Source organism: Lactuca virosa, chromosome 5, assembly GCF_052849685.1.
Source record: "Lactuca virosa cultivar CGN04683 chromosome 5, Lactuca_virosa_CGN04683_v6, whole genome shotgun sequence".
Classification (NCBI taxonomy): domain Eukaryota; kingdom Viridiplantae; phylum Streptophyta; class Magnoliopsida; order Asterales; family Asteraceae; genus Lactuca; species Lactuca virosa.
Genome location: NC_136430.1, coordinates 328,755,027 through 328,779,890, shown reverse-complemented (window position 1 = coordinate 328,779,890; position 24,864 = coordinate 328,755,027). Strand labels below are relative to the sequence as shown.

Genomic DNA, 24,864 nt, shown 5'->3' with positions numbered 1-24,864 from the left:
TTTGGTCCATGTGGTTTATCAAAAATTGGATGTTTGGTCCAAAAAGTTTTGGGGTTGCACCGGTGTCCAAAAGGTTTGATTTGTTGTGAAATTAGTCCAAAGACTTAACAGCCGTTTGTTCCCTCCGTTTGTGTGAGGGTATTTCTGTCAATTCACACCCCTTCTTTTAATATCTTCTTAAATTAAACCCCATCCTCCTAATTAATTGATACCTACCGCCAAATCCCTTGTGCAGTTCGTCGATTGACTATCAAATCACCTTCGTCTTCGTTCGTTACCCAAAAGCCCTAATCTCAAAGTGAAGTTTTTTTGTGATCGCTATTATTTCAGTGTATGAACATACCAATGTGGAATATAAGGCTCTTAGACAAACCGTTCAACGCAAAGGTGGCTTATGGTAAGGATTTTGTAATTTCTCCGTACATTACATCTTTTGTATGTGAAATCATGCTTCTGAACTTATTTTTGTTGTTGGTTTGAAGATGGCCACCCAACATTATTTACCATCAAGCTATACCATGGATGGGGCGTTTATGAAAGGAGCTTTCCCAGGGCAGATCTTGACTGCAGTTGGCTTAGATTCTATCAATGGTATATACCCATTGGCATACGCCATTGTTGAGTCTGAGAACACACAAAGTTGGAAATGGTTTCTAGACTACCTGGGAGATGATCTTGGCCTGTCACAACTTTCAAACTTCACTTTCATAAGTGATAGACAAAAGGTAATAGATTTAATTGATGTATTTTAGTTTTCTTATTGCACCTTTATTATACTAACCACAATTTAATGACTTCGTAGGGCTTAATTCCAGCCATCGCACAGTTGTTCCCAGTTGCTGAACATAGATTCTGTCTCAGACATATCTATGAAAACATGAGGAAGAGATGGAGAACTACTGAGTACAAAGATAGGTTATGGAACTGTGCCAAAGCAACAACAGTGCAAGAATTCAACCGTTTGATGAAGGAGTTCAGTGAATATGACAAAGAAGCTTATGAATGGGTGAAGAAGATCCCACCACAACACTGGGCTAGAAGCCATTTCACAGGTAGACAACTTTCAATTCAATGATAAATTACATATATTTGGTGTATGTTGTTCTAAGTTACAATTCTCTTGCAGGTAGACCAATCACATACATGCTTTTGAATAACCTTTGTGAAGTGTTTAACAGTAAACTGATAGAAGGGAGGGGTAAACCAATAATCACATGTGTAGAGTACATTCGGGAGTATATGATGAAGAGGTTTTGCAATGTGATCAAGGTTCAACAGAAGTGTGTAGGTCCATTGACTCCAACAGCAACAAAGATCATGGAAACAAACACAACAAATGCTTCTAACTACATAGCCAGGTGGAATTCCTCACACAAGTATGAAGTACAAGGACCATGGCAAGATCAACATGTTGTTGACATGGGCCAAAGGGTATGCAGCTGTAGGAAATGGGAATTAACAGGAATTCCTTGTAGGCATGTGATTGCAGTCCTATTTGATAAAGCTGACAATGGTGAGGATGTGGGTGAACTTTACACTTATGTACACAAGGTGCATTGGCTTGAAACCTGGAAAGAAGCTTATTCCTACAAGGTAGAACCAATCAAAGGTCGTATCATGTGGCCTGTTAGTGATTGTCCCATGAAGATCAGCCCTCCTCCACATCGTAATCAACCTGGTAGGCCCAAGAAGAAGAGGCAAATATCCATGGAGGAAAAATCTCAAATTCAAGCTCAGAATCAGAGTGAAAATCAAAGTCAAAGTCAAACAGCTGGTGCTAGTGGTATAGATGGTCATGGTCCAGGGGGCAGTGGAAAACTCACAAGGAAGTTCATTACTGTCACTTGTAGCAAGTGTAAAAACAAGGGACATAATGCAAGAACCTGTAAGGGGCAAGGAGGAAATTGATGTGTTGACTTGTTGGATTAAGAATGTGTAATGTGTTGATACTTTTGGGAACCATTTTGATGTTATTTTGGGTGTCTGTTTTATGTTGTTTGATAATTTGGACAACTTTACCCTCCGTTTAGAATGATGTTTTTTTGGTCATGTAACAAGAATTATGTATGTGCAAACAATGGTTATTTATTTTTTATGTTCTTTTGTTTATGTATCATTGTCCTTTACTTTTTTGCATATTTATGTTACTATTGGTTATGTTAAGCATTAACAGTTTGTCTCATCACTGGTATGTCTAGTTGAAGCTAAATATTTGGATGTTTGCAACAAATTACTTCATTACCCACTAACCAAAACACTACATTCACTCGCATGTCCAAAAGAGTACATTCACAAACATTGCAATCTTCCCGAATCTACCACAAAATATACCCCTAATACATGGACAAACTACTTCATCAGAAAATGACAAACCCAAAAAAAACCCAGCTACATATCAGGTACAACTTTAGTTTTGATTTTTCTTCCTTTAATTTTCCAATATCATACTTGAACATTTGATTTTCTTCCTTCAAATTTCCAACTTCAGTCTTTAGCTTGTTGATTGATCTCAGCAACCCGGGTATTATTGATTTTGATCGTTCACACATTTGAGGATCGATCCATCCCACAAACCCACATGTCGAATCCTAGCAAAATATAAGAAGAAATTGAGTGATCGGTGAAAAATCTTCATAACCAACCACATGAATACTAACCTCTTTAGGGCATCCCCAAAAACGTCGCCCAGGGTTCTTATCAGTCCAAGCCGTTCGCATTATCGCCATTTGACCACAAAAACATCTAATCATTGTTGATTTTGAGTGTAGGAGAGGCGATTTCGATTTTAGCAGGAGGAGATATCGATTTAGGGAAAAGGGGGAACACACGTTGGATCTATTAATAAGGGAGTAGACGTTAGGGGGTTTAATTTAAGAAGATATTAAAAGAAGGGGTGTGAATTGACAGAAATACCCTCACACAAACGGATGACACAAACGACTGTTAAGCCTTTGGACCAATTCCACAACAAATCAAACCTTTTGGACCACCGGTGCAACCCCAAAACTTTTTGGACCAAACATCCAATTTTTTATAAACCACAGGGACCAAACTTGCAATTATGTCATATATATATATATATATATATATATATATATATATATATATATATATATATGTTCGGTTCCGTTGAGTACTCAATAAATGGTGAGGACTGCGACGACAATTTTCCAACACCTATTTTGTCAAGGGCACAAACGTTGAACCTAAATACTTGGCTGTGGTGTGTTCGTATGCGACCCACGTCCGTGGTAGCTAATACGGACTTGAGGATTTAATCACGTGCGAAAAACGTCCATGAAACGTCATTGAAGTGAGTTTATTTTTATTTTTTCGCTAAAAAAATTCAATTTTAGCGTTTTTTTTGGTTTTTTAATTTATTTTGTTTTTTTAAATTATTATTATTTTTTTGTTTTTTGTTTTTTTCTTTTCTTTTAAACATCTTTACTACATAGTTGAAGCTACTAGTGTTTTTCTTTATTATTTTTTTAATTTTTTGACTTTTTAAACTAATTACAGGTTTGAGTTTTTAATGTTTAACAATTATAAAAATTTTAAATAAAAAGAATATTTAGGATAATAATATTTTCCATTCATAATTTTTTTAATCATATTATTTTTGTATCATAATATTTTGAATCAAATTATTTTGAATTGTAATATTTGAATCAAATCATTTTTGAATCATATGATTCTGTATCAATAATATATTCAATTAAATATAGTTTTTGTTCAAAAGAACTTATGAATCATTATATATTTTGAATAATTTAATTTTGAATTATAAAATATATAATTAAGGATTATAAAATATTTGTGTATAAATATTTTTAGATCATAACATATTAAGGATCATAAAAAAGTTGAATTAAAAGATTTTTTGAATCATAAATATTTTAAATCATTATATTTTGGATCATAATTCAACATTTTTTTTAAATTAATATTTCTTAAAATTAACACGCCGATTGAGGGGAGGGGGGGGGGGGACTCACATGTTGGAGGGGTTTTTAAAAAGGGTTTTGTCAACTTTTTTATGAGAAACAAAAAAAAAAAAAAAATATATATATATATATATATATATATATATATATATATATATATATATATATAAAAACAAAAATAACTCATATCCAAAATGCATATAAACTTGTAAAATGGTGCAAGGGGACAGGAATTTGGATATTGGGCGTCTTTTTGGGCCTGAATCAATCATGGATTCTAAAGTTGTTACTTATTTAAGGGACATAATTGTTTCTTTTGTTGTATTATAGACTATAGTCTCTCATGTAGTATATAGTCTTTCCAGAAAAGAGCTTTCCATAATATACTTTGATAAACACACATAACAAAATCTTCTCACTATTATTGTCGTGACAATTTTGTTGAATTATTTAGAAGATAATGCATAAAAGATAAAGCGAAGTTTAAGTGCTTATTCTTTTGAATGTTGAAAGAGACCCACACTTCTTTCTTATAAACGACTTGAAGAGACTTTACTTTAGATTAACGATTATCTTGGTCACATGATTTGAGTCCTACTTTTAACATGTTTTTTTAGTAGATCGAAGTTGGAAAGGGATTCCGGCTTGGAGAAGTAATTCCGTCAAATGGAATTGTAGCCTTTTGGAATATAGTGAAATCCTTTTAAATATTGTGTTCTTTATGGTTGCTTTATTTTTTCATCAGTAGTAATTAGGAGTGACGATGGTTCATTTTTGAATTGACGTGTTTAACTAAACATAATTTCAACCAATATAATTTTTTTTAAGTAAACGGTTGATAATTCACAACCCAAACACATATTTATTAAATATGTTGAAATCAGGTCGACATGTTCTAATTAAAACAATAAATCTAATGGATGGAAAATAAATCATACTAAACTAAACTAATTAGTTGATAGACAGCCTTCATATCTTCATAAATTGTTCGAAAAAAAATCGGAAATCCCCAAAAATTCGTCAATAACAGGTCTGCCTTCATCTGGAAGTAAATATGTTGTATTTATAGGCAACATGCAACATTAGATAAGGATTTGGAGAGTTGTATGATCATGTAAGAGAGAAACATGATCGTATAAACAAGAGAAGCGCGTTCCAAGTCAGTTTAATGAAGTATGTTGCCATTTCGGGACGCCGGGAGAAAAACACAATTGTGTAACTAGATCACGGTCTTCCCGTGAAATTTTATAGACCATAAAAGGTCTGCGAGACAAAAACACGACCGTGTAACTGCTACGTAGTCTTCTTAGGTTGGAATAGTTAGTCCATAACATCTTTGTAACATCCCAAGTCCAGGTTTACCTTATAAACCCTTGTTTTTTTGGTACTTGTCAAGTTTAGCCCTTATAGAGAAAAAGGTGGCAAATGAGTACGTGGGGCGTACGTGAGTGTACGCTCAGCGTACTCGTGTGCGTGCTTTTGACACGGAAGCCACCTAGTACGTTGGGCGTACTAGGTCCAGAGTGAAAACCCTAATTTAGGGTGTGTCCCTATATAAAGGATATGATGGCCTCATTTCCGACCACCATCTTCAGACAAACAACCCTCTAAAACCCTAATCCTCGTTCTTGAGCTTGTGTGTGTCCATTTGAGAGCCTTTAAGTGATTTTATGTGTTCTTAGAGTAAAGAAGGAGCTTTGGAGAAGGAGTGAGAGTCCGTGCCTTGGATCTAAGTATATATGAGTTGAGAGCTACATCTAGAGGTATAAAGCTCCAAGCTTTCTCACTCTTTTGTTTTGTGCATCATAGTAGAGTATTTTAGGGTTTTGTCCCAAAAGTTGGAGACTTTATGAGATATTTGAGCTCCAGAGACTATGACCAACCTCTTTGAGTGTATTTAGTGGTGTACTATCATAAAAATCAAGACTTGGTCGTTGGAATCAAGCCATGCATGAGTTATGAACATTTTGAGATAAGAAAGTGAGAGTTTTGTGTGGTTGTGACCTTATCAGCCATGCAAAGGCTTAAAGTCACTGACTTTATGGAGTAAGAGCTATTAGGGAGTCTAGATCTGTGATATAAGCCAAGGTCTTAATAGATTAAGACCAAATGAGTAGGAAGAGTGAAACTGGGACGTACGCTGAGCGTAATCCCAGTACGCGCCGCGTAGGGGTCGAGCATCCTCGATGCCTGCATGACATTAGAGTACGCCCAGCGTAGAGAGCTTGTACGCGCAGCGTACGCTCTGCCGTTGACTTTTGGTTGACTTTTAGGGTTTGGTCAATTTGTGGACTATTAAGGCCAAGGAGGGGTAAAATGGTCTTTTCCCCTTCTGTGAGTTTTGTAGAAGGGTTAATCTAGCTTCTTGAGAGCCGTTATTAATTAGGGATAATTATCGTATGTGTTAGGCGGAGGCTAGACCGGTGATTCGAGTTTGAGGTTATCCGATTCTTACGAGGTGAGTCTTCTCACTATACTTACCATGAGTGGTATCTTTGTGTGACCGAGGTGTCTTATGTGCTTACATGTGTATTGTGATATTCTACATTATGTCTTTGTGATTTATGCTGAGTATTATTATTATGAGCTGATTGAGTTAGCACCGGAGGGTCCACCCGAGTTCTGGGACCGGAGGGTCTCCACTGAGACATATTGACCGGAGGGTCGTATTGAGTTAGCCTCGAGTGGCTAATGTGATGTGTGTGGTATTTTGGGCAACTCACTAAGCTACGTGCTTACAGTGTTACGTGTTATGTGTTTCAGGTACTTCTCGGGATCGCAGGAAGGCACCGACTTGATTGTGCACACTTCTGCGCTGGAAATATGTTTTTGGAGGATCCTGGATTTGTGATAAACAATTTTGAAATATGTGTTAATGAATTGAAACTTGTGATTTTTGAGAAAATGTGACATGTGTTTTATTATGTTTTACAATGAAAAATTTGGTTTGAAAATTTACTGTGTTACAAGTTGGTATCAGAGCCTTGGTTTGAGGGATTCAGATGCAACTCCGAGTGTGTTTGGACTCGAACTGAGGATTTGAGAAAAAATTTCAAAAGAGATAATTTTTCTAAAATAAGAAAGAGTTTAAGAGAAAACGAGTTGGAGCAGTGTGTACAATCAGCCAGAGCCCGAACGGTGAATTCCCAAAATACCTTACTTTCTGTGTTATGAGATATTTATGAGAGATTATGAGCTATTATTATGCATGCTAAAGGGTAGGCTAGGTACTTCATATGTTAGGACTAGAGTTTCCTGATTTGTGATGCCTTAGCCTAGGAGTTTCTATTATCTGTGATGTGCTTTTTAGTATGAGTTGGGTAAGAGTATTTAGCAGGAGTTACCTCGAGAGGGTTTTTGAGTTGAGGGAAAAATCTAGGAGAGACACCTAGATGAGCTTGTGAAGGGTCTACTGAGAGAGTAGTTTATGATTCGTGAGATATAGAGTACTTGTGAACTGGGATCCTAGGAGGAGGACTTGGGGTGACTACAGGTTGGTGTGGAAGGTAGTATTGGGCCCGTACTACTGGAAGCACCGGATCTGTAGGCAGTTCAAGTAAGAATCCTTAGGATGCTAAGGAGCAAGTAGGGGCGAGTGATCGAGTGTGAGTATACTCGAGCGAGTCTCTGATGATTTTGTGTTGTGTTTCAGAGAAATCATGGTGGGTACACGCCACACCCCAGAGAGCAGTGGAGTTAGCGATGATGAGATTCGCAGGATGATTCATGACGAGGTGGTCGCAACCATTCGAGAGGCTATTCCGGAGATGTTTGGGTCTATTAAGACCACACTAATCGAGACATTTGATGAGCGATATGCTGCTGTTTCTGAGGCGGTTGCTGCTGCAGCCACTGCAGCTGTCGCTGCTGCCAGGCCACAGGGAGGTGACTCGTTGCTGTATCGGGAGTTCAGTAACACGAAGCTACCAGAGTTTGATGGGACTCAGGATCCGATTGCTGCGATGAGATGGATCTATGATATCGAGGGGTGTTTCTACACTTGTTCATGCCCATAGCATTTGAGGGTTCGGTTCGCGCTGAACCAGCTTCGCTTAGGAGCGAAGGACTGGTGGAAGTTTGTGACAACCAGTTTTACTCATGCAGAGCATACTGCAGTGTCATGGGAGAGATTTACGCTGATGTTACGAGATGAGTATGTTCCCCCGGTGGAGAGGGAACGATTGGCCCAGGAGTTTCTGTCTCTCAAGCAGAAGACAAAGTCGGTGACTGAGATTACACGAATGTTTTACGAGAGGGCGTTGTTCTGCCGTGAGCATGTGTCTACTGAGCAGGCATGCATGAGCTAGTATTTGAGCATTCTGAGGAGGGATATTCAAGAGTTCATGGCGAACTCGTCTTATCAGACATTTTCCGAGCTTCAGGAAAATGCCCGGAGGAGGGAGATTGAGCTGGAGGCTCAGGCCAGGGAGGAGGCGGAGTCTCAGGGGAGAGATCGGAGGTCGGCACAGTCACAGACGGCAGCGAAGCGAGCTAAGCCCGCTGATTTGAGATCAGGAGGTCAGAAGGGGCCGCACTTGTGGCAAGTAAGGCAAGAGTCATGAGGGATCTTGCTGGGCAGGGATTTGATACAAATGTGGCAAGGAGGGGCATATGGCGAAGGATTGCCCCAAGGGATTTGCAGTCTGCTTTCACTGCAATCAGACCGGCCATCGGAAGGACGAGTGCCCTCAGCTTGTTCAGGGATCAGCCCAGGGTTCCACTCCTACTGCTTTGCGTATGATTGATAGTCAGTTGGTGAAGGCCGAGGCTCTGAGGGCTCGTGGGAGAGCTTTTCAGCTGACAGCGGAGGAGGTCCGCGCAACACCTGATGTCGTGGTTGGTACGTATTTCCTTGTTTATTTATTTTGAGATTTATTGTGCTTATTCTGTGCCATATTTAGGTACATTTCTTGTGAGTTATGTACCTGCTCTGGTGTTATTTGACTCGGGTGCGAGTCGATCCTTCGTGACTTTGGCTTTTAGTCGTCACATCAGTGTCCGACGTGAGGCGTTGAGTTGACCTCTGAGGGTTTCCATAGCTGACGAACATGTGGTTTTTGCTACTAATGTATTCCGAGGATGTGTGTTGGAGAGTTTTGCAGTCGAGTTCCCGATAGACCTAGTGCCGATAGCGATGGGTGATGTATGTGTCATCGTGGGCATGGATTGGTTGAGCCGTTTTGGAGCAGTGATCGACTGCGAGCGTCATTTGGTGACTATACGAGACCCTAGTGGAGGAGTGCTTACAGTCTATGGCGAGGGTACCAGATCCATGTCGGCTTTATACTCTGCTGCCAGGGCGAGGCAGAGTCTACAACAGGGTTGTGTGGGCTTTTTAGCATATGTGATGGATACGTGGGTTGCCACAGAGAGGCCGATTTCTATCACCGAGGTTCTGATAGTGTGCGAGTTTCTTGATGTTTTTCCCGAGGAGTTGCCAGGTGTGCCTCCCGAGAGGCAGGTGGAGTTCCGGATTGATTTAGTTCCAGGCGTGGCGCCTATTGCCAAGGCACCTTATCGCCTTGCGCCATCAGAGATGCAGGAGTTATCCTCACAGCTCCATGAGCTGCTAGGGAAGGGTTTTATCAGACCGAGTAGCTCACCATGGAGAGTGCCGATCCTTTTTTTCAAGAAAAAGGATGGTTCACACAGGATGTGTATTGATTACTGGGAGTTGAACAAGCTGACGGTCAAGAACCGTTATCTACTTCCGAGGATCGACGATTTATCAAGGATTTCTCCAAGATTGCGGTTCCTCTCACCAGATTGACCCGGAAGGGCGTTACTTTTGTTTGGGGGCCTGAGCAGCAGGCATCATTCGAGACTCTTCACCAGAGACTGTGCAAAGCTCTGGTGTTAGCCCTTCTAGAGGGAGTGGAGGACTTCGTGGTCTATTGTGATGTGTCTATTTCAGGGATGGGTGCAGTGTTGATGCAGAGGGGTCACATGATAGATTATGCGTCGAGGCAGCTGATGCCTCATGAGACGAGGTATCCCACCCTTGATTTGGAGTTAGGGGCGGTGGTGTTCGCCCTTAAGATTTGGCGCCACTATCTTTATGGTGTCCGGTGTACCATATACACGGGCCATAAGAGCCTGAAGTACCTGATGGATCAGCCAAACCTGAATATGAGACAAAGGAGATGGTTGGATGTAGTGAAAGACTATGACTGTGAGATCTTATATCACCCAGGCAAGGCTAATGTGGTAGCCGATGCCTTGAGTCGCAGAGCCGAGAGCGCTCCGATCCGGGATGTGTGTATGAGGATGACGGTGATGACTCCAGTCTTAGATACCATCCGAGAAGCTTAGGTGGAGGCTGTAAGGCCGGAGAACCGCAAGAGAGAGCGTGTGTTTGGGCAGGTTTCCGAGTTTGTGATGGATAATCGTGGGCTTATGACTTTCCATGGGCAGATTTGGGTGCCCTATACAGGTGGAGCTCGTCGTGTATTGATGGAGGAGGCACATAGATCGAGATTTTCAATCCACCCAGGGGCCACTAAGATGTATTTGGACCTGAAGAGAGACTACTGGTGGCCCTATATGAAGAAGGACGTGGTATGGGTTGTAGAGAGGTGTTTGACCTGTCGTCGGGTTAAGGCGGAGCACCAACGTCCACATGGTCCTTTGCAGCCTTTAGAGATTCCCTAGTGGAAGTGGGAATAGATTTCTATGGATTTTATCACCAAGTTACCGATCACTGCAAGTGGGGTTGACACGATATGGGTGATTGTGGACCGGCTGACGAAGAATGCTCACTTCCTTGCTATTAGTGAGAGCTCTTCTGCAGAGAGACTGGGCGAGATTTATGTGACAGAAGTGGTAGCACGACATGGAGTGCCGACCTCGATAGTGTCAGATCGAGACGTGCGCTTTACTTCCAGGTTCTGGAAGAAATTTCATGAGGAGTTGGGTACCCGGTTACATTTCAGTACCGCATACCATCCGCAAACGGACTAGCAGAGCGAGCGAACGATTCAGACGCTTGAGGATATGCTGCGAGCATGTGTGATGGACTTCGGAGGAAGTTGGGACACTTATTTGCCCTTGGCTGAGTTTTCTTACAACAACAACCACCATTCCAGCATTGGTATGCCTCCCTTTGAGCTTCTATATGGGAGGAGGTGTCAGACTCCCATTTATTGGGGAAAAGTAGGGCAGAAAGTGATGGGCAGCACTGAGATAGTACTAAAGACGATTGAGCAGATTCAGTAGGTCAGACAGAGGTTACTGGCGGCCCAGAGTCGCCAGAAGAGTTATGCAGACAGGCGACGATCCGAGCTAGAGTTTCAGGTTTGAGATTTTGTCCTCCTGAAGGTATCCCGATGGAAAGGGGGCAAGCTGGGGCCCCGATACATCGGTTCTTTCAGAGTGACCGCCAGAGTGGGTAGGGTAGCATACCGGTTGGAGCTACCTGCAGAGTTGAGCCAGATCCAAAACACCTTCCACGTGTCCCAGTTGAGGAAGTGTGTAGCCGATGAGACGACGGTGGTGCCCTAAGAGGACATTCAGGTGGATGCGAGCCTGCATTATATTAAGCGGCCGATTGCGATCTTGGATCAAATGGTGAAGGTTCTGAGGAACAAAGAGGTGCCCCTTGTTCAGGTTTAGTGGCAACACCGGAAGGGGTCCGCGTTAACTTGGGAGCCGGAGTCTGAGATGCGAGAGCAGTATCCAGAATTATTTCTTGAGCGTAACTTCGAGGGCAAAGTCTGATTCTAGTGGTGGGAATTGTAACATCCCAAGTCCAAGTTTACCTTATAAACCCTTGTTCTTTTGGTACTTGTCAAATTTAGCCCTTATAGAGAAAAAGGTGGCAAATGAGTACGTGGGGTGTACACGAGTGTACGCTCATCGTACTTGTGTGCGTGCTTTTGACGCGGAAGCCATCTAGTACACTGGGCGTACCAGAGGGTACGCTGGGTGTACTAGGTCCAGAGTGAAAACCCTAATTTAGGGTGTGTCCCTATATAAAGGATATGATGGCCTCATTCCTGGCCACCATCTTCAAACAAACAACCCTCTAAAACCCTAATCCTCGTTCTTGAGCTTGTGTGTGTCCATTTGAGAGCCTTTAAGTGATTTTGTGTGTTCTTGGAGCTAATAAGGAGCTTTGGAGAAGAAGGAGTGAGAGTCCAGGCCTTAGATCTGAGCATATCTGAGTTGGGAGCTTCATCTAGAGGTATAAAGCTCCAAGCTTTCTCACTCTTTTGTTTTGTGCATCATAGTAGAGTATTTTAGGGTTTGTCCCAAAAGTTGGAGACTTTAGGAGATATTTGAGCTTCAGAGACATGACCAACCCGTTTGAGTGTATTTAGTGGTGTAGTGTCATAAAAATCAAGACTTAGTCGTTGGAATCAAGCCATGCATGAGTTATGAACATTATGAGACAAGAAAGTGAGAGTTTTGTGTGTTCGTGACCTTATCATCCATGCAAAGGCTTAAAGTCACTGACTTTATGGAGTAAGAGCTATTACGGAGTCCAGATCTGTGATATGAGCCAAGGTCTTAATTGATTAAGACCAAATGAGTCAGAAGAGTGAAACTGGGACGTACGCTGAGCGTAATCCCAGTACGCGCCGCGTAGGGGTCGAGCATCCCCTATTCCTGCATGGCAGCAGAGTACACCCAGCGTAGAGAGCTGGTACGCACAGCGTACGCTCTGACGTTGACTTTTGGTTGACTTTTAGGGTTTGGTCAATTTGTGGACTATTAAGGCCAAGGAGGGGTAACATGGTCTTTTCCCCTTCTTTGATTTTGTAGAAGGGTTAATCTAGCTTCTTGAGAGCCGTTATTAATTAGGGATAATTATCGTATGTGTTTGGCGGAGGCTAGACCGGTGATTCGAGTTCGAGGTTATACGATTCTTACGAGGTGCGTCTTCTCACTATTCTTACCATGAGTGGTATCTTTGTGTGACCGAGGTGTCTTATGTGCTTACCTGTGTATTGTGATATTATGCATTATGTCTTTGTGATTTATGCTGAGTATTATTATTATGAGCTTATTGAGTTAGCACCGGAGGGTCCACCCGAGTTGTGGGACCGGAGGGTCTCCACTGAGACACATTGACCGGAGGGTCGTATTGAGTTAGCCTCGAGTGGCTAATGTGATGTGTGTGGTATTTTGGGGAACTCACTAAGCTTCGTGCTTACCGTGTTACGTGTTATGTGTTTCAAGTACTTCTCAGGATCACGAGAAGGCACCGGCTTGATTGTACACACATTTGCGCTGGAAATATGTTTTTGGAGGATCCTGGATTTGTGATAAACAATTTTGAAATATGTGTTAATGAATTGAAACTTGTGATTTTTGAGAAAATGTGACATGTGTTTTATTATGTTTTACAATGAAAAATTTGGTTTGAAAATTTACGGTGTTGCAATCTTCGGGGTACGTGTATGATCGTGTAAGTGAAAACATGATCATGTAAAGTCTTTTTATGCACGATTCACACATAGTTTCTTTAGTTCCAACTGCTTCCTTAGATATTTTCAACTCCAATTATGCTCTAAATTACGTCCATATGAATTCAGAATACTACTCCACTTTAACTTACTTGAATTAGACATCAAGTCATGAGCAATACGAAGATTCTAGTAAAAAGCATAAGTTGTCCAATTATTATACTAATGCAGACAGAAGTGCAAAAAACATAATGCAAAATGGTACTAAAACCTAACAGAAATGATGTATAAAAGGCATCTAATAGGCTTCTTAGTTTTTCTTTCTTTAACTTAGACTCTAAACAATTATATTATATCATTCTCTAGCTATAACTAATTCTAACTTGTTTATTCTAATATGACATCCATAAAAGTGTTAATTTTATTGTATGACCTTGGTTTGAACTACATGTTATCATCTTCTTACAATCATATAAGCATAATCTAAGTGTTTTGTTTGGTTTATTAATTGAAAAATAATTGAATGACCTAAAATTTGTTAAAACACCATCCTTCTAAGGTTTCATATCCATTCATATAATATACTGTTAAATGTGATATGACAAATGAAGATGAATAGCTAGTTAACTAGTTGTTGGCTGACCAGTAGCTACCTGACCAGTATCTAAATGACATGTAGCTAGTTGACAATCTATTAGCTTGACATTCAATCAAATGGTGGAATGTAGGCCCGGTTTTAGCTACGGTTTATGTGTAATCTCTGACTATATATAAAGGATGATAGTTAGGATTTCAACTGTACTAGAACAAACTATATCGTAATACTATGCCAACCTTGTGAATAAGAATACCCCTTCCTGCCCATGGACGTAGGTTATATTGGCTGAACCACATAAATATGTGCCTTTGTGTGTGCATGTGTGATTCTTTTTGTTTCTTCCCGATTAGTGATATCAGAGCTATCATTTGTTCTGTCAATTGAAGAGATTGTGTCCCACCAAATTTGAGTTGAAGAAATTTAATGGCTCAAATGATTTCACTTTGTGTAAGGTAAAGATTAGGGCTCTTCTGGTTCAACAAGATTGTGTGAAAGCTTTGGAAGGAGAAGCAAAATTACTAAAAGGCATGATTCAGATGTTGAAGAAGGATATTTTGGTAAAAGCGCATAACACTATTTTGTTAAGCGTGACTTATGAGGTGTAGCAAGAGGTTGTTGATCAAACAAAAAAATTTAGGCTTTAGGAGAAATTATGTGATAAATATAAGAACAATTATGTCACGAATCAGTTGTATCATAAGCAAATTTTGTATACCATCTGGATGGCAAAAAGTACCTAGGTAAAGGATCATCTAGACAATTTTAATCATAGTACACTTTACCTACAAGGTTTTGACGTTAAAAATGTAACATGAGGATCAAGCTCTATTTTGTTATGTTCTCTACTAAGTTTGTATGAGAATTTCATTATATCATGTTATATGCTAGAACAATGATTAATGTAAACGTGGTGAAATATTCCTTATTGTGCAAGGAAGCAAAGCATAGTGGTTTAGGTAATAAAGAATATTCCAGTTTAGGTCTATTTGTTGGTAGGGTAGAACACCCGAAAGAGATAGTGGAAATAGGGGGAAGTCACATTCCAAATCTAAAGTTTTAGCTAAGATTAAATGTTATGATTGCAATGAAAAGAAGCACTACATATTATATTGTCCATATCGAAAGAAGGGGAATTTCAAAGTTTAGTCAATTAGCAATAACAGTGTTGTTATGGTTCAATAGAGTTAATAGGAATGCGACATGTTGTGTATATGAATGACTAGTTATACAAATACTTGGATCTTGGACTCGGGTGTGTCTCACCAAATGACCTATAATCATGATTGGTTAGAATCTTTTAGAAATGGAATGACACGGTAGAGATGGGTAATGACAATATGTTTTATCAAGGATAAAAGCATGGTGCAAATAAAAATGCAAAATGTTATGGTTAGAAAAACTTGATTGGTGGTATGTTCTTAATATTTTGATAAACTTGATTTCTCTTGGCACTTTGGCCAATCATGAGCTGATGTATTTTGGTGAAATGGTTAGATAAAGGCCTCTAAAGGTGCTCTAGTAATTATGAAGGGAATGTTGGAACATGAAATTTACTTTCTGGAAGGTTACATAATTAGAGGAATTTTGGTTGCATCCCAATCCATGGAACAACGTGATGACAAGACATAGTTATGGCATTGAATATTGGGGCACATGCGTGAGAAAGGCATGTTGACGTTGAGTAAACACGAGTTGTTTGGCAGAGATGTAACTTGAAAAGGCAGATTCTATGACATTTATTTCAAAGGAAAGCAACATTGGGTGAAGTTCATTTATGCTCAACATACAAGGAAGGAAATACTTAAATATAATAACTTGGATTTATGAGGTCCATCCCCAGTGAAATTTCATGGAGGATGCTTATACTTTATCACTTCCACTGATGTCTATTCAAGAAAGTTTTGGTTACATTTTCTGAAGAAAAACGATAACGTATTTGGAAAGTGAAAGGGGTGGAAGACTATGGTTGAAAAGTGGACATGGAAACAAGTCAAGGAACTTAGAACGAATAATGTTTAGAGTTTACAGTGCACCAATTGATAAATTAGGCAAGACAAAAGGTATAATGAGGCACTACACTGTATATCACACACCACAACAAACATAGTAGTAGAACAGACGAATCAAACATTAATGCAGTATGAATGATGCATGCATTTATTTCTTTATTTATCGAAGCAATTCTCAATGGGATTAGTGAACACTACTTGTTATCTGGTAAATAGATCTAGATTAACTGAAATTGACTCAAGGACTTCTCAAGGGGTATGATCCAATAAACCCTATGATTATTGTGGTTTACGTCTATTTGGTTGTACTACTTATGCTCATGTTAATTGTAACGATCCTAATTTTCCATTTCGTCATCGATGTTAGTTTGTATTACATTCATTTGTTAAAAATCATCCTTTTTCTATTTCCTAATGTCGGAGTCAAGTTTGAGGGGCCAAAGTGCAAGGAAATGGAACTTGATCATGTATAAGGGTCAAAGGGTAATTTTCTCAAATTTTAGGGGCCTAAGACGAAATATATCATGTATGTAAACTACACAAACCCTAAAATTTGGGATTAAACTATATTAGCATCCTACAACTCACTTTGAGAGATCTTCCAAGTGTGGTTACCATTGGTGGAGTGTGTGAGTCAATCTAGTGAAAAATGATTGAAGTTTGAAGCATTATTGAAGCATTCTTGGTGGTGTTCTTTGAGTTCTTCACTCTTAATTGTATTCTTGGAGTCATCTTGAAAATTCATGAGGTATGGCATGTTCTCCTTTGTGTATTCCTTCTGTCCTTGCATTCCACACTCTTGAACAAACCATGGTGTTGGATTGGTCCCTAAGTATTACAACCACCTTGTACACTTAGACATGTTTCTGAGGGTTAGAATCATCCCAAAGGGGGTGTTGATCGGACGCAAATCGGACTAGACAGGTTAGACAATCATATTTCATGTTTGTAACTGTTAGCGTCACCACGGCGTGACATACTAGCCACCATGGCGCGAGGACGGGGCTCAATTCGCAACCTGCTGCACGAAACGCGGTGTAACCTCTCATGATCGTGACACACTTTATGGGCAGAGCATGTCATTGTTCGTTTTGTATCTATGAGATTTGTATGTTTGGATACGACTAATTTGATCTAGTAACCGATATGCTTTGTTCTGCTCAGTTTCGTATGCGTTTTATAATCTGTGAAACAGTATTAATCTGCAGTGAACAAATTACCTAGGGTGAATTTGCTTTCTAGTACACAATATGAGATGAATTAGATGAATTGATATTTTTAGGATGATGATAGATGTTAGGGATGTTTTTAATGATTTGGTATGATTTGTACATATTATGTAATTCTGGAATATATTCTTCTATAAATTATGAAATGCATGCTAGTGAAATGAATTGCTAGAAAGGTGTACTATGTTTACATGTTTTGAATGTGTGATTTGGAATGTAATATGCTATGATATGATGAATTGATAAACTTGCATAGTTACATAACAATGGTAGTAGAGGAGATAATGTATAACCCTTACCTATGAATTAATAATAAATTAATTATAATGGGGAAAACATATAGCGAGGGTAAAGGGTAGTAACCTCCCTTCTAGAGGTTGAGGGTTCAAGTCTCATTAGAGACATAGGTGGAATTAGGAATAGTTTAGGAGTATAATAGATTTTTCGTTCAAAAAAAACATATAGCAGGGGTAAAGGGTAGTAACCTAAACTTAGGTGCGTATCCTATCCGGATATAATGGTGGAATGTTATATTGGAAAATTACTAATGGGCAAAGAGCTTAAGCCAAAACGGTGTCAAATGGTTTTCTAGGTGACCATTCACACACATGGTCCCGACGTGCAGGGCTGGAGTGATGTTGTCTATACGGAGACGCCGAATCAAGCATCATGTTTCAGGGGCGTATATATAGTGAAAAATACCAATTGTACTGCTCTCGAACGACAATGTCATGGGCAACATCGTAGTAGTGAAAGTGGAGAACTAGAGACAATGTTACGGGTAAGAGTCGCGCCTCACTTGGTATAGTGGGTCGTCAGGTCACGTTAGTAGTGAACAGGGTCTTCTACCGGGATTAGCGGTGTTTATCCCCTTGATACGGTGGACATTAACAATAATTATATCAAAGATAAAAAACTAATAATTACTATGGTTAAATGTCAATGATTAATATATACCATATATATTCATAATATTAAACGGTGTAAGGTGATTATTATGAAACATGTTGTGTGACTGATTGAATTGTATGAAATATACATATTTCCATACCTATTGTACTTGAGATTGACTCATTGTGTTGTTGCTTACACTTGGTTTTATTGTATTTTTCATGTTTTCCTTATGTTGGTACATGTAGCTAAGGAGTGAGGCTTGGTGAGTTTGGGATGCACTTTTGGATAGTTATGATTTTTGGTGTTTTCTTATTTAGACGATACCATCTTGGAACTTGGTTGCTTAAGTTTTCACTTTTGGATGTTTTGGAATACTTGTACTTTTTGGATGTTTCTTTTAAGTAACGTTGGTGGTGTTTTCAAATAAACTTTTAATAATACTTCCTTTGCATTTTAACGCTAAATGATGTTTTAAATTTTAAAAAAAAATGAGATGAAAAATCACGAAGTTACAATAATGATAGTAAACTAGAGTCGAGGGATATAAAATGCATATATCTTGGATTTGCGATTGGAGTGAAAGGTTATCGACTGTGGTGTATAGAATAAGGAAGAACTCAAAAGTTTATTATTAGCAGAGATGTTACCTTTGATGAATCTGCTACGTGTAACTAGATAGGAAAAAGTACAAGTTGTGCAAGGAAACAAGGTCAGGGTGCTACCTAGAAGGCGGAGTTTACAACATAAAACCCCTATGGAGTTGTGATAAATTGAGAACAACAAACTAACATGGAACACCCTATACAATATGAATTTCATGACCAACCTAGTGAGAAAGTCTGTAGAGATGATGGTGCCAAGAAAGAAGGAAATAAGGAAGAAACTATAGCAAAAAAGAAGGCATAAAAGGAACATTCAAAATCCTATTAGATATGTTGGATGTGTTGATTCCCGTGACATCGGTTATGTAGCATATGTGTAACACCGGGTTCATGGTATGATTTTATTTAAGTTTTATTCTTATTTTTGCCACGAACTCGGCGAGCCTACGTCCCGACTCGCCGAGTAGCAGCAGGGTGGACACGGGATTTGAGCGGTGAACTCGGCGAGTCGATGCATGGACTCGGCGAGTCCACCCGTCTGAATGAAACTCTATCTTCAGACATTTCACCCTATTTTACCCATTCTAAAACACCCATTTCGTCCCATTCTCTTCCAGAAGAACTGTAGAGCAAAACCCTAGCCCATATTGATCCTTGTGAATGATTTTGGCTTGGTGAAGGAAGTTTGAAGCTTAGAAGAAGAAGGAGGAAGTTGGAGGGTGCAAGGAAGTGTGATAGATCCGAAATCTACCCTGGGAGAAGCTCCTAACCAGGTAAGAAAGCTCCTTCTTGATCCTTAGTAAAATAGATTCCCTTTTTGTCCCTTATATGTGGATTGCAAGCCCTTAAACCTCCCAAACTCCGTGTGTTTATGCCCTAGGAGCTTAGATTTATGGTTTGGAACCATTGCATGTCTCAAATTTGGCCAGAATGGGTGAAGAGTCGAAGGGTACTCGGCGAGTGCCAAAGTGCACTCGGCGAGTTCCATGAAGATGGCCTTAGACTCGGCGAGTTGGATAAGAAACTCGGCGAGTCCTATGAAGATTGTCTGGTACTCGGCGAGTCGTTCCTCAAACTCGGCGTGTCCCTTGAATATAGCCTTGAACTCGATGAGTTGTTCTTCCAACTCGGCGAGTCATATGATCAGTCACTAGGATAAGAAGGGTTTAAGTGTAGGAGGTCCAACCCTCCGTAGTCGCACGTGGAATTAGCAATTTAACGTGTAGCTATAGTCCCAGAATCTCCAAATCTCCAAGGTTGATGTTCTGATGGAAGATTGGAGCGATTTGTGAGATCTGTTCGTCGGACTCGGCGAGTCACCCCCTTGGACTCGGCGAGTCCAGTCGCGGGTTTGTTAGTTGACCCCGTCTAGCGAGTCAGGGTGACTCAGTGAGTGGGAACAGGGACCCGATGAGTCAGAGTCGGGCTAGACATAGAAGGACTCGGCGAGTCGCCATATGGACTCGGCGAGTCCAGTCAATCAGAAGGTTGACTTTGACCAAGGAGTTGACTTTGACCAGTCATTTGACCTTAGGGGTATTTATGAGTACCTAATCCATGTTTACGGATTTATAGCCGGAGGGATTACCGGTGCGGCAGCCAGGCGTAGTTTGAGCAGGTTTTTCAGCAGCTACTCTCGAGGTGAGTTTTCTTCCAGTAGGGACGGGTCTAAGGCACCAAGGCCGGCCCGTATAGACGATATGTTAGTATCAGAGTGTGGGCGGGGCCCGTATCTCATAGCTGAGTTGATTGTGTTATATGCCAGTATGATAGAATTGCTTATACTTGTTGTCTGTGTGATACTTGTATGTTATGGTTTAGTAGTAGAGTGTGGGCGAGGCCCGTATCTCTCAGAAAGTAGAGTGTGGGCGAGGCCCGTATCTCCTAGCTAGTAGAGTGTGGGCGAGGCCCGTACCTCTATGGGTGTGGGCGAGGCCCGTATCCCTTAGTTACTCATTATATGATTACATGGTATGTGGCATTATGGGGGAACTCACTAAGCTTCGTGCTTACGTTTTATAGTTTTGTTTTCAGGTACCTCTTCAGCTAGGGGAAATGTGACAACTGTCAAATTCAGGTCATTCTCGGACTCATGCATCTTTATAAAAACCATTCATGCACAACATACCATGACCTAGTAGTATAGATTAGGTCAAAGTCTTGCATAAACTAGGATCCAACTAAGATCTAGGACTGATATACTTGACACTTACAATTCTAGTAAGTTGCTCAACTACAATAGGAAATGCCAATGCGATAAATTGAATGAAACTTTCAAGCTTTGTTATAATTGGAAAAAGGGTGTAAAACCCTAAAAATAAATTAAAGTATTCTAATTATACTTCATTATGATGATAAATATCAAGCAATATTCCAAAACCCTAAAAGAGTTAAAAATCCAAATTTGTAAATTATAAAGCTTAAAAACTTTATAAAATTTGGCTAAAAACTCTCTAATATCAAATTTTTATTAATCAAATGATGAATTATGTTCAATAAAATAGAAATTAAATTATCAAATATTAATCATAATTTATTAGTTAAAAACAAGATTTTTAAATAAATCAAATTTGCTTAAGAAATATTTTTATAAAAGTTAGGGTTTTTATAAAAATGTTGGAGGGAGTTTTATAAAATTTGAAATTAGGAGAGAGGAGGCCTAACCTACTCAATGGCTGGCCATCTCCCTTCTCCCCATGCTCTATCTTCCCCAAAAACTCCATCATTAGGCTCATTCTCTCACTCCACCTCTTCTCTCTTCACTCTCTTCACTCTCTTCACTCTCTCTTCACTTCCACTCACAAGCTCTCCTCTCTCTCTCTAACCCACGAAAATCCTCTCATTCTCAGCCATAGTTTCGAAAATTTGAAGGCTTGGAGTGCTCTTACTTCCTTCAAGATCAAAACCAAGGTAAACAACAACATCTTCTTCCATGGTTTCAAGTTCTACTTCTTCATCTTCTTAGTTTTCTCTTCTTTTTCGGATTCTATGCCTTTCCATGGCTAGAAATCTTTATTTTCCCCTTGTGGTTTGTAGATTCTCACCATAACACAATGCATGTGTTTGAAATGGTGAAAATCCGGGATCAAACCCATGCAAGGAGTGAAAATGATGCATGCATGTTCATATGACTTCAAAAACTAGTGTTACATCTTCTTCTCCATTTCTTTGGTGTTCTTGCATGATTAAAAGCATTTACAACATTTATAGTACATCTTGGATGCTCATTCACTCCATGCATGTGCTAGAAATCGGACCTTAACAAAGGCATGCATGGTGTTCTTGTTAAATGTCCTAAAAATGCACTCAAGCAAACATGCAATCTGCCAGAATACTTTGTTCAACTTTGAACGGCCATAACTCGGTCATTTCTTAACCAAATCCCGATATTCTTTTTGTGCTGGATAGTTCCATGGGTTAACTTTCAAACCCAACTGGTCTCACTGTAAAATATTAAATATCCGATTTTTGGCAATTTTTACAAAATGGTTGCGCAAACAGCTCTTTTTCTATGATTACCATTTTTGTCTTGCATGAACAATGGCTTTAAACCCAACCATAAATCTGGGGAAAAATACCTTGGAAACTTAACATATCCAGTGAATGATGGTTAAAATTTCGTGGCTTAAAACCCTACTGATTGGGCTACACAAATTCATGAACTTTAGCCACCTTTACACCTCATGCATCATTGCATGCTACTTTTCTTAACTTGTTTGGGTTCAATACCCCTATTTCCCTTCTGAATAAATTCTGGATATTTTTCCTTTTGAAAGCCCTCACATGCATGTGATAATCTGTAAAATACCAAAAGCTTTTATTATTTCTTTGATTTGTTAAAATTATTGCTAGAAACCAAGGGCATAAATCACCTAAAATACTTCCAGAGGTCAATAAATCCGGAATAAATTCATGGATGACCCTTATGGTGAATAATGACCCCTCACTAAATTTCATCAGTTTTTGTTGCTGTTTGATATGATTTCCGATTTTCTTTTTGTTTGGGTATAATAAATCACAAAACCACTTTAGAGAGTGAGAAAATTGTACCTAACAATTTTCACATACCTTACCTGTGATGGGTGACTCAGAAAAATAATTTCAACATTTTTCATCATGCCTTGCTATTTTTCCCAATTTTTGGTAATTATAATGGTCTAAAAATAGGAAAAATAGTTCTGATTATCCAAAATTCATGAAAATTTACCAGAACATCATGTTGAACAGTAGGAGGTTACTTAAAAATTTTGAGGATTTTTCTCCACTGTAAACTATTTTCCCCTTAATTTCCAAAGTTGATCACACTTAAATACACATAAATACCCAAAACCAGATTTGACAATATGAAAACCACTTTTGGCATTTTTCCCAGGTTAATTGTACTGTAAATGATGTTACAAAAATTTTTGGTAATTTATTTTAACTGTTTAATATTTATTCTTCAATTAATGATTATTTAGAGGAATAAAACAAGGAAAAATAGAAATACCCACTGAAAAATATGTTTTATATTTTTCCCAGCCTAGTTATGTATAATAACAGCTAAATAAAAAGTTTGGGTAATTTTGGAAACTGTTTTCTATTTATTTCAATTTTTATTGAAATAAAGGCTCAAAAATCATAAAATATAATTAAACAGCTTGGAAATCCATTTTTATATTTTTCCCAGCTTAATATTGTGTAATAACAGTTAAATAAAAAGTTTGAGAATTTTTATCCTTTGAATGCTATTTTTCGTGAATTTATGTTGTAATAAGGATTTAAATTTGGAAAATTTATATTCCAATGTTGTAATTAATCGCACGATTTGTAGAATTGTATTATTCAGAAAAAGTGTAACCAATTGATACAAAATCAAATACTAAAATGTAAATTGGCATTTCACTATATGTAGGATTTAGTATATTAGCATTAGATTCGACATGGAAACTCACTAGCGTGTGTTTGATGTCGTAGGATCCCGGTAGTAAGACGTTGGTGCATTCCGAAGCATTACTTGTATCTTCTCGAAACATTGTGAGTATTCACGCACTCCCCTATTTTCAGTTTTTATGTTTTGGGGTGGAAAAGCATGTCCAGAAAAACTATTATTTGCATGTTGTATTTAAATTGAATTGTATCAAACATGATTGCTATTGTATTGCTATGTTTCTTTATGTATGTCTATGCAACACGGAACATGAGAACTTATTGTACTAAGGCCCTTCCCGTATCTCTAACCATTAACTCTTTGAGCCAATGGTCTTTATGGATAGCGCTATTAGGAATTGACAACTCCTCACTCGCCCGAATCGCTGGAGTGCATGATACCATATTCATCTATGGAACGATAAGCATAGATCTCGATAGGGCTTCAGTCATAGGTTTGGTTGAGACTCATTGTTTGCTCATACACATACAAAACTCGATTCTCGTTATAGCAATAAACTTGTATTCTTTAATAGCAATCCACTTGGTTTATCATTCAAGCAATGTACTTGTATTACGAAAAGCTTTGTTTCAAGCTCGATTTTATATACTTGTGAACTCACCAACTATTTTCATAGTTGACGCCCGTTTTACATGCTTTTTCAGGAAATAATTAGTAAGTGGATGTAAAGATTCATCATCATAGAGCATGCTGCATCGTGTTGAAGCTATTATGAAGTTTTATTTTGAACAATGTTGTTTGGAAAACTTGTATTTTGTTTCTATTTAAGCTATGGGTTGTAAACTTTTAAATACTGCTATGGTGATGTATCTTTATCTTTTGCAATGAAACCGTTATCGCTGTCATACCTTGCGTTTCCGCTTTAGCGGGGTGTGACAGAAGTGGTATCAGAGCTAAAGTTATAGAGAACATCAGTTTTCCTTTAAGAAAACACAACCTATAACCAAAACTTATAAAAATTCTTTTTACATCAAACATATTACTAATATAATTAGGTTGGACCTCAATTAAACATAGCCTGATCACCTATGTTTAATTAAGGAAAGATTTATACAAAGCTTGAGCTAATTATAATGGGAATATGTTCAACAAAATTTTTGAGAAAACTTTATTTCAAAAATTCAAAAAGGTTAATTTTGGGTGTGTGTGAGCATTGCATATTATAGGCATGCATTGTCATTTATTTCATATCTCATTGAAATTATGTCTCAGTCCACTATGTCAATATCGTCATCTTCCCGCGCTACCGCC

General features: G+C 38.8%; 1 protein-coding gene across 1 annotated transcript; it reads left to right on the top strand.

Moving 5' to 3' along the window:
- Positions 1–482: 482 nt before the first annotated feature.
- On the top strand, positions 483–1,908 carry LOC145113206 (protein FAR1-RELATED SEQUENCE 7-like). The gene is made up of 3 exons (XM_079049324.1): positions 483–725; positions 803–1,052; positions 1,127–1,908. The coding sequence occupies exons 1-3, from the start codon at positions 483–485 to the stop codon at positions 1,906–1,908; spliced, it is 1,275 nt and encodes a 424-aa protein (XP_078905450.1).
- The last annotated feature ends 22,956 nt before the right edge of the window (positions 1,909–24,864 follow it).

Coding starts and splice junctions, on each gene's coding strand:
- LOC145113206 (XM_079049324.1), top strand. CDS start 483: ATGGCCACCCAACATTATTTACCATCAAGCTATACCATGGATGGGGCG. Junction 726..802: donor TCATAAGTGATAGACAAAAG/GTAATAGATTTA, acceptor ATGACTTCGTAG/GGCTTAATTCCAGCCATCGC. Junction 1,053..1,126: donor GGCTAGAAGCCATTTCACAG/GTAGACAACTTT, acceptor ATTCTCTTGCAG/GTAGACCAATCACATACATG.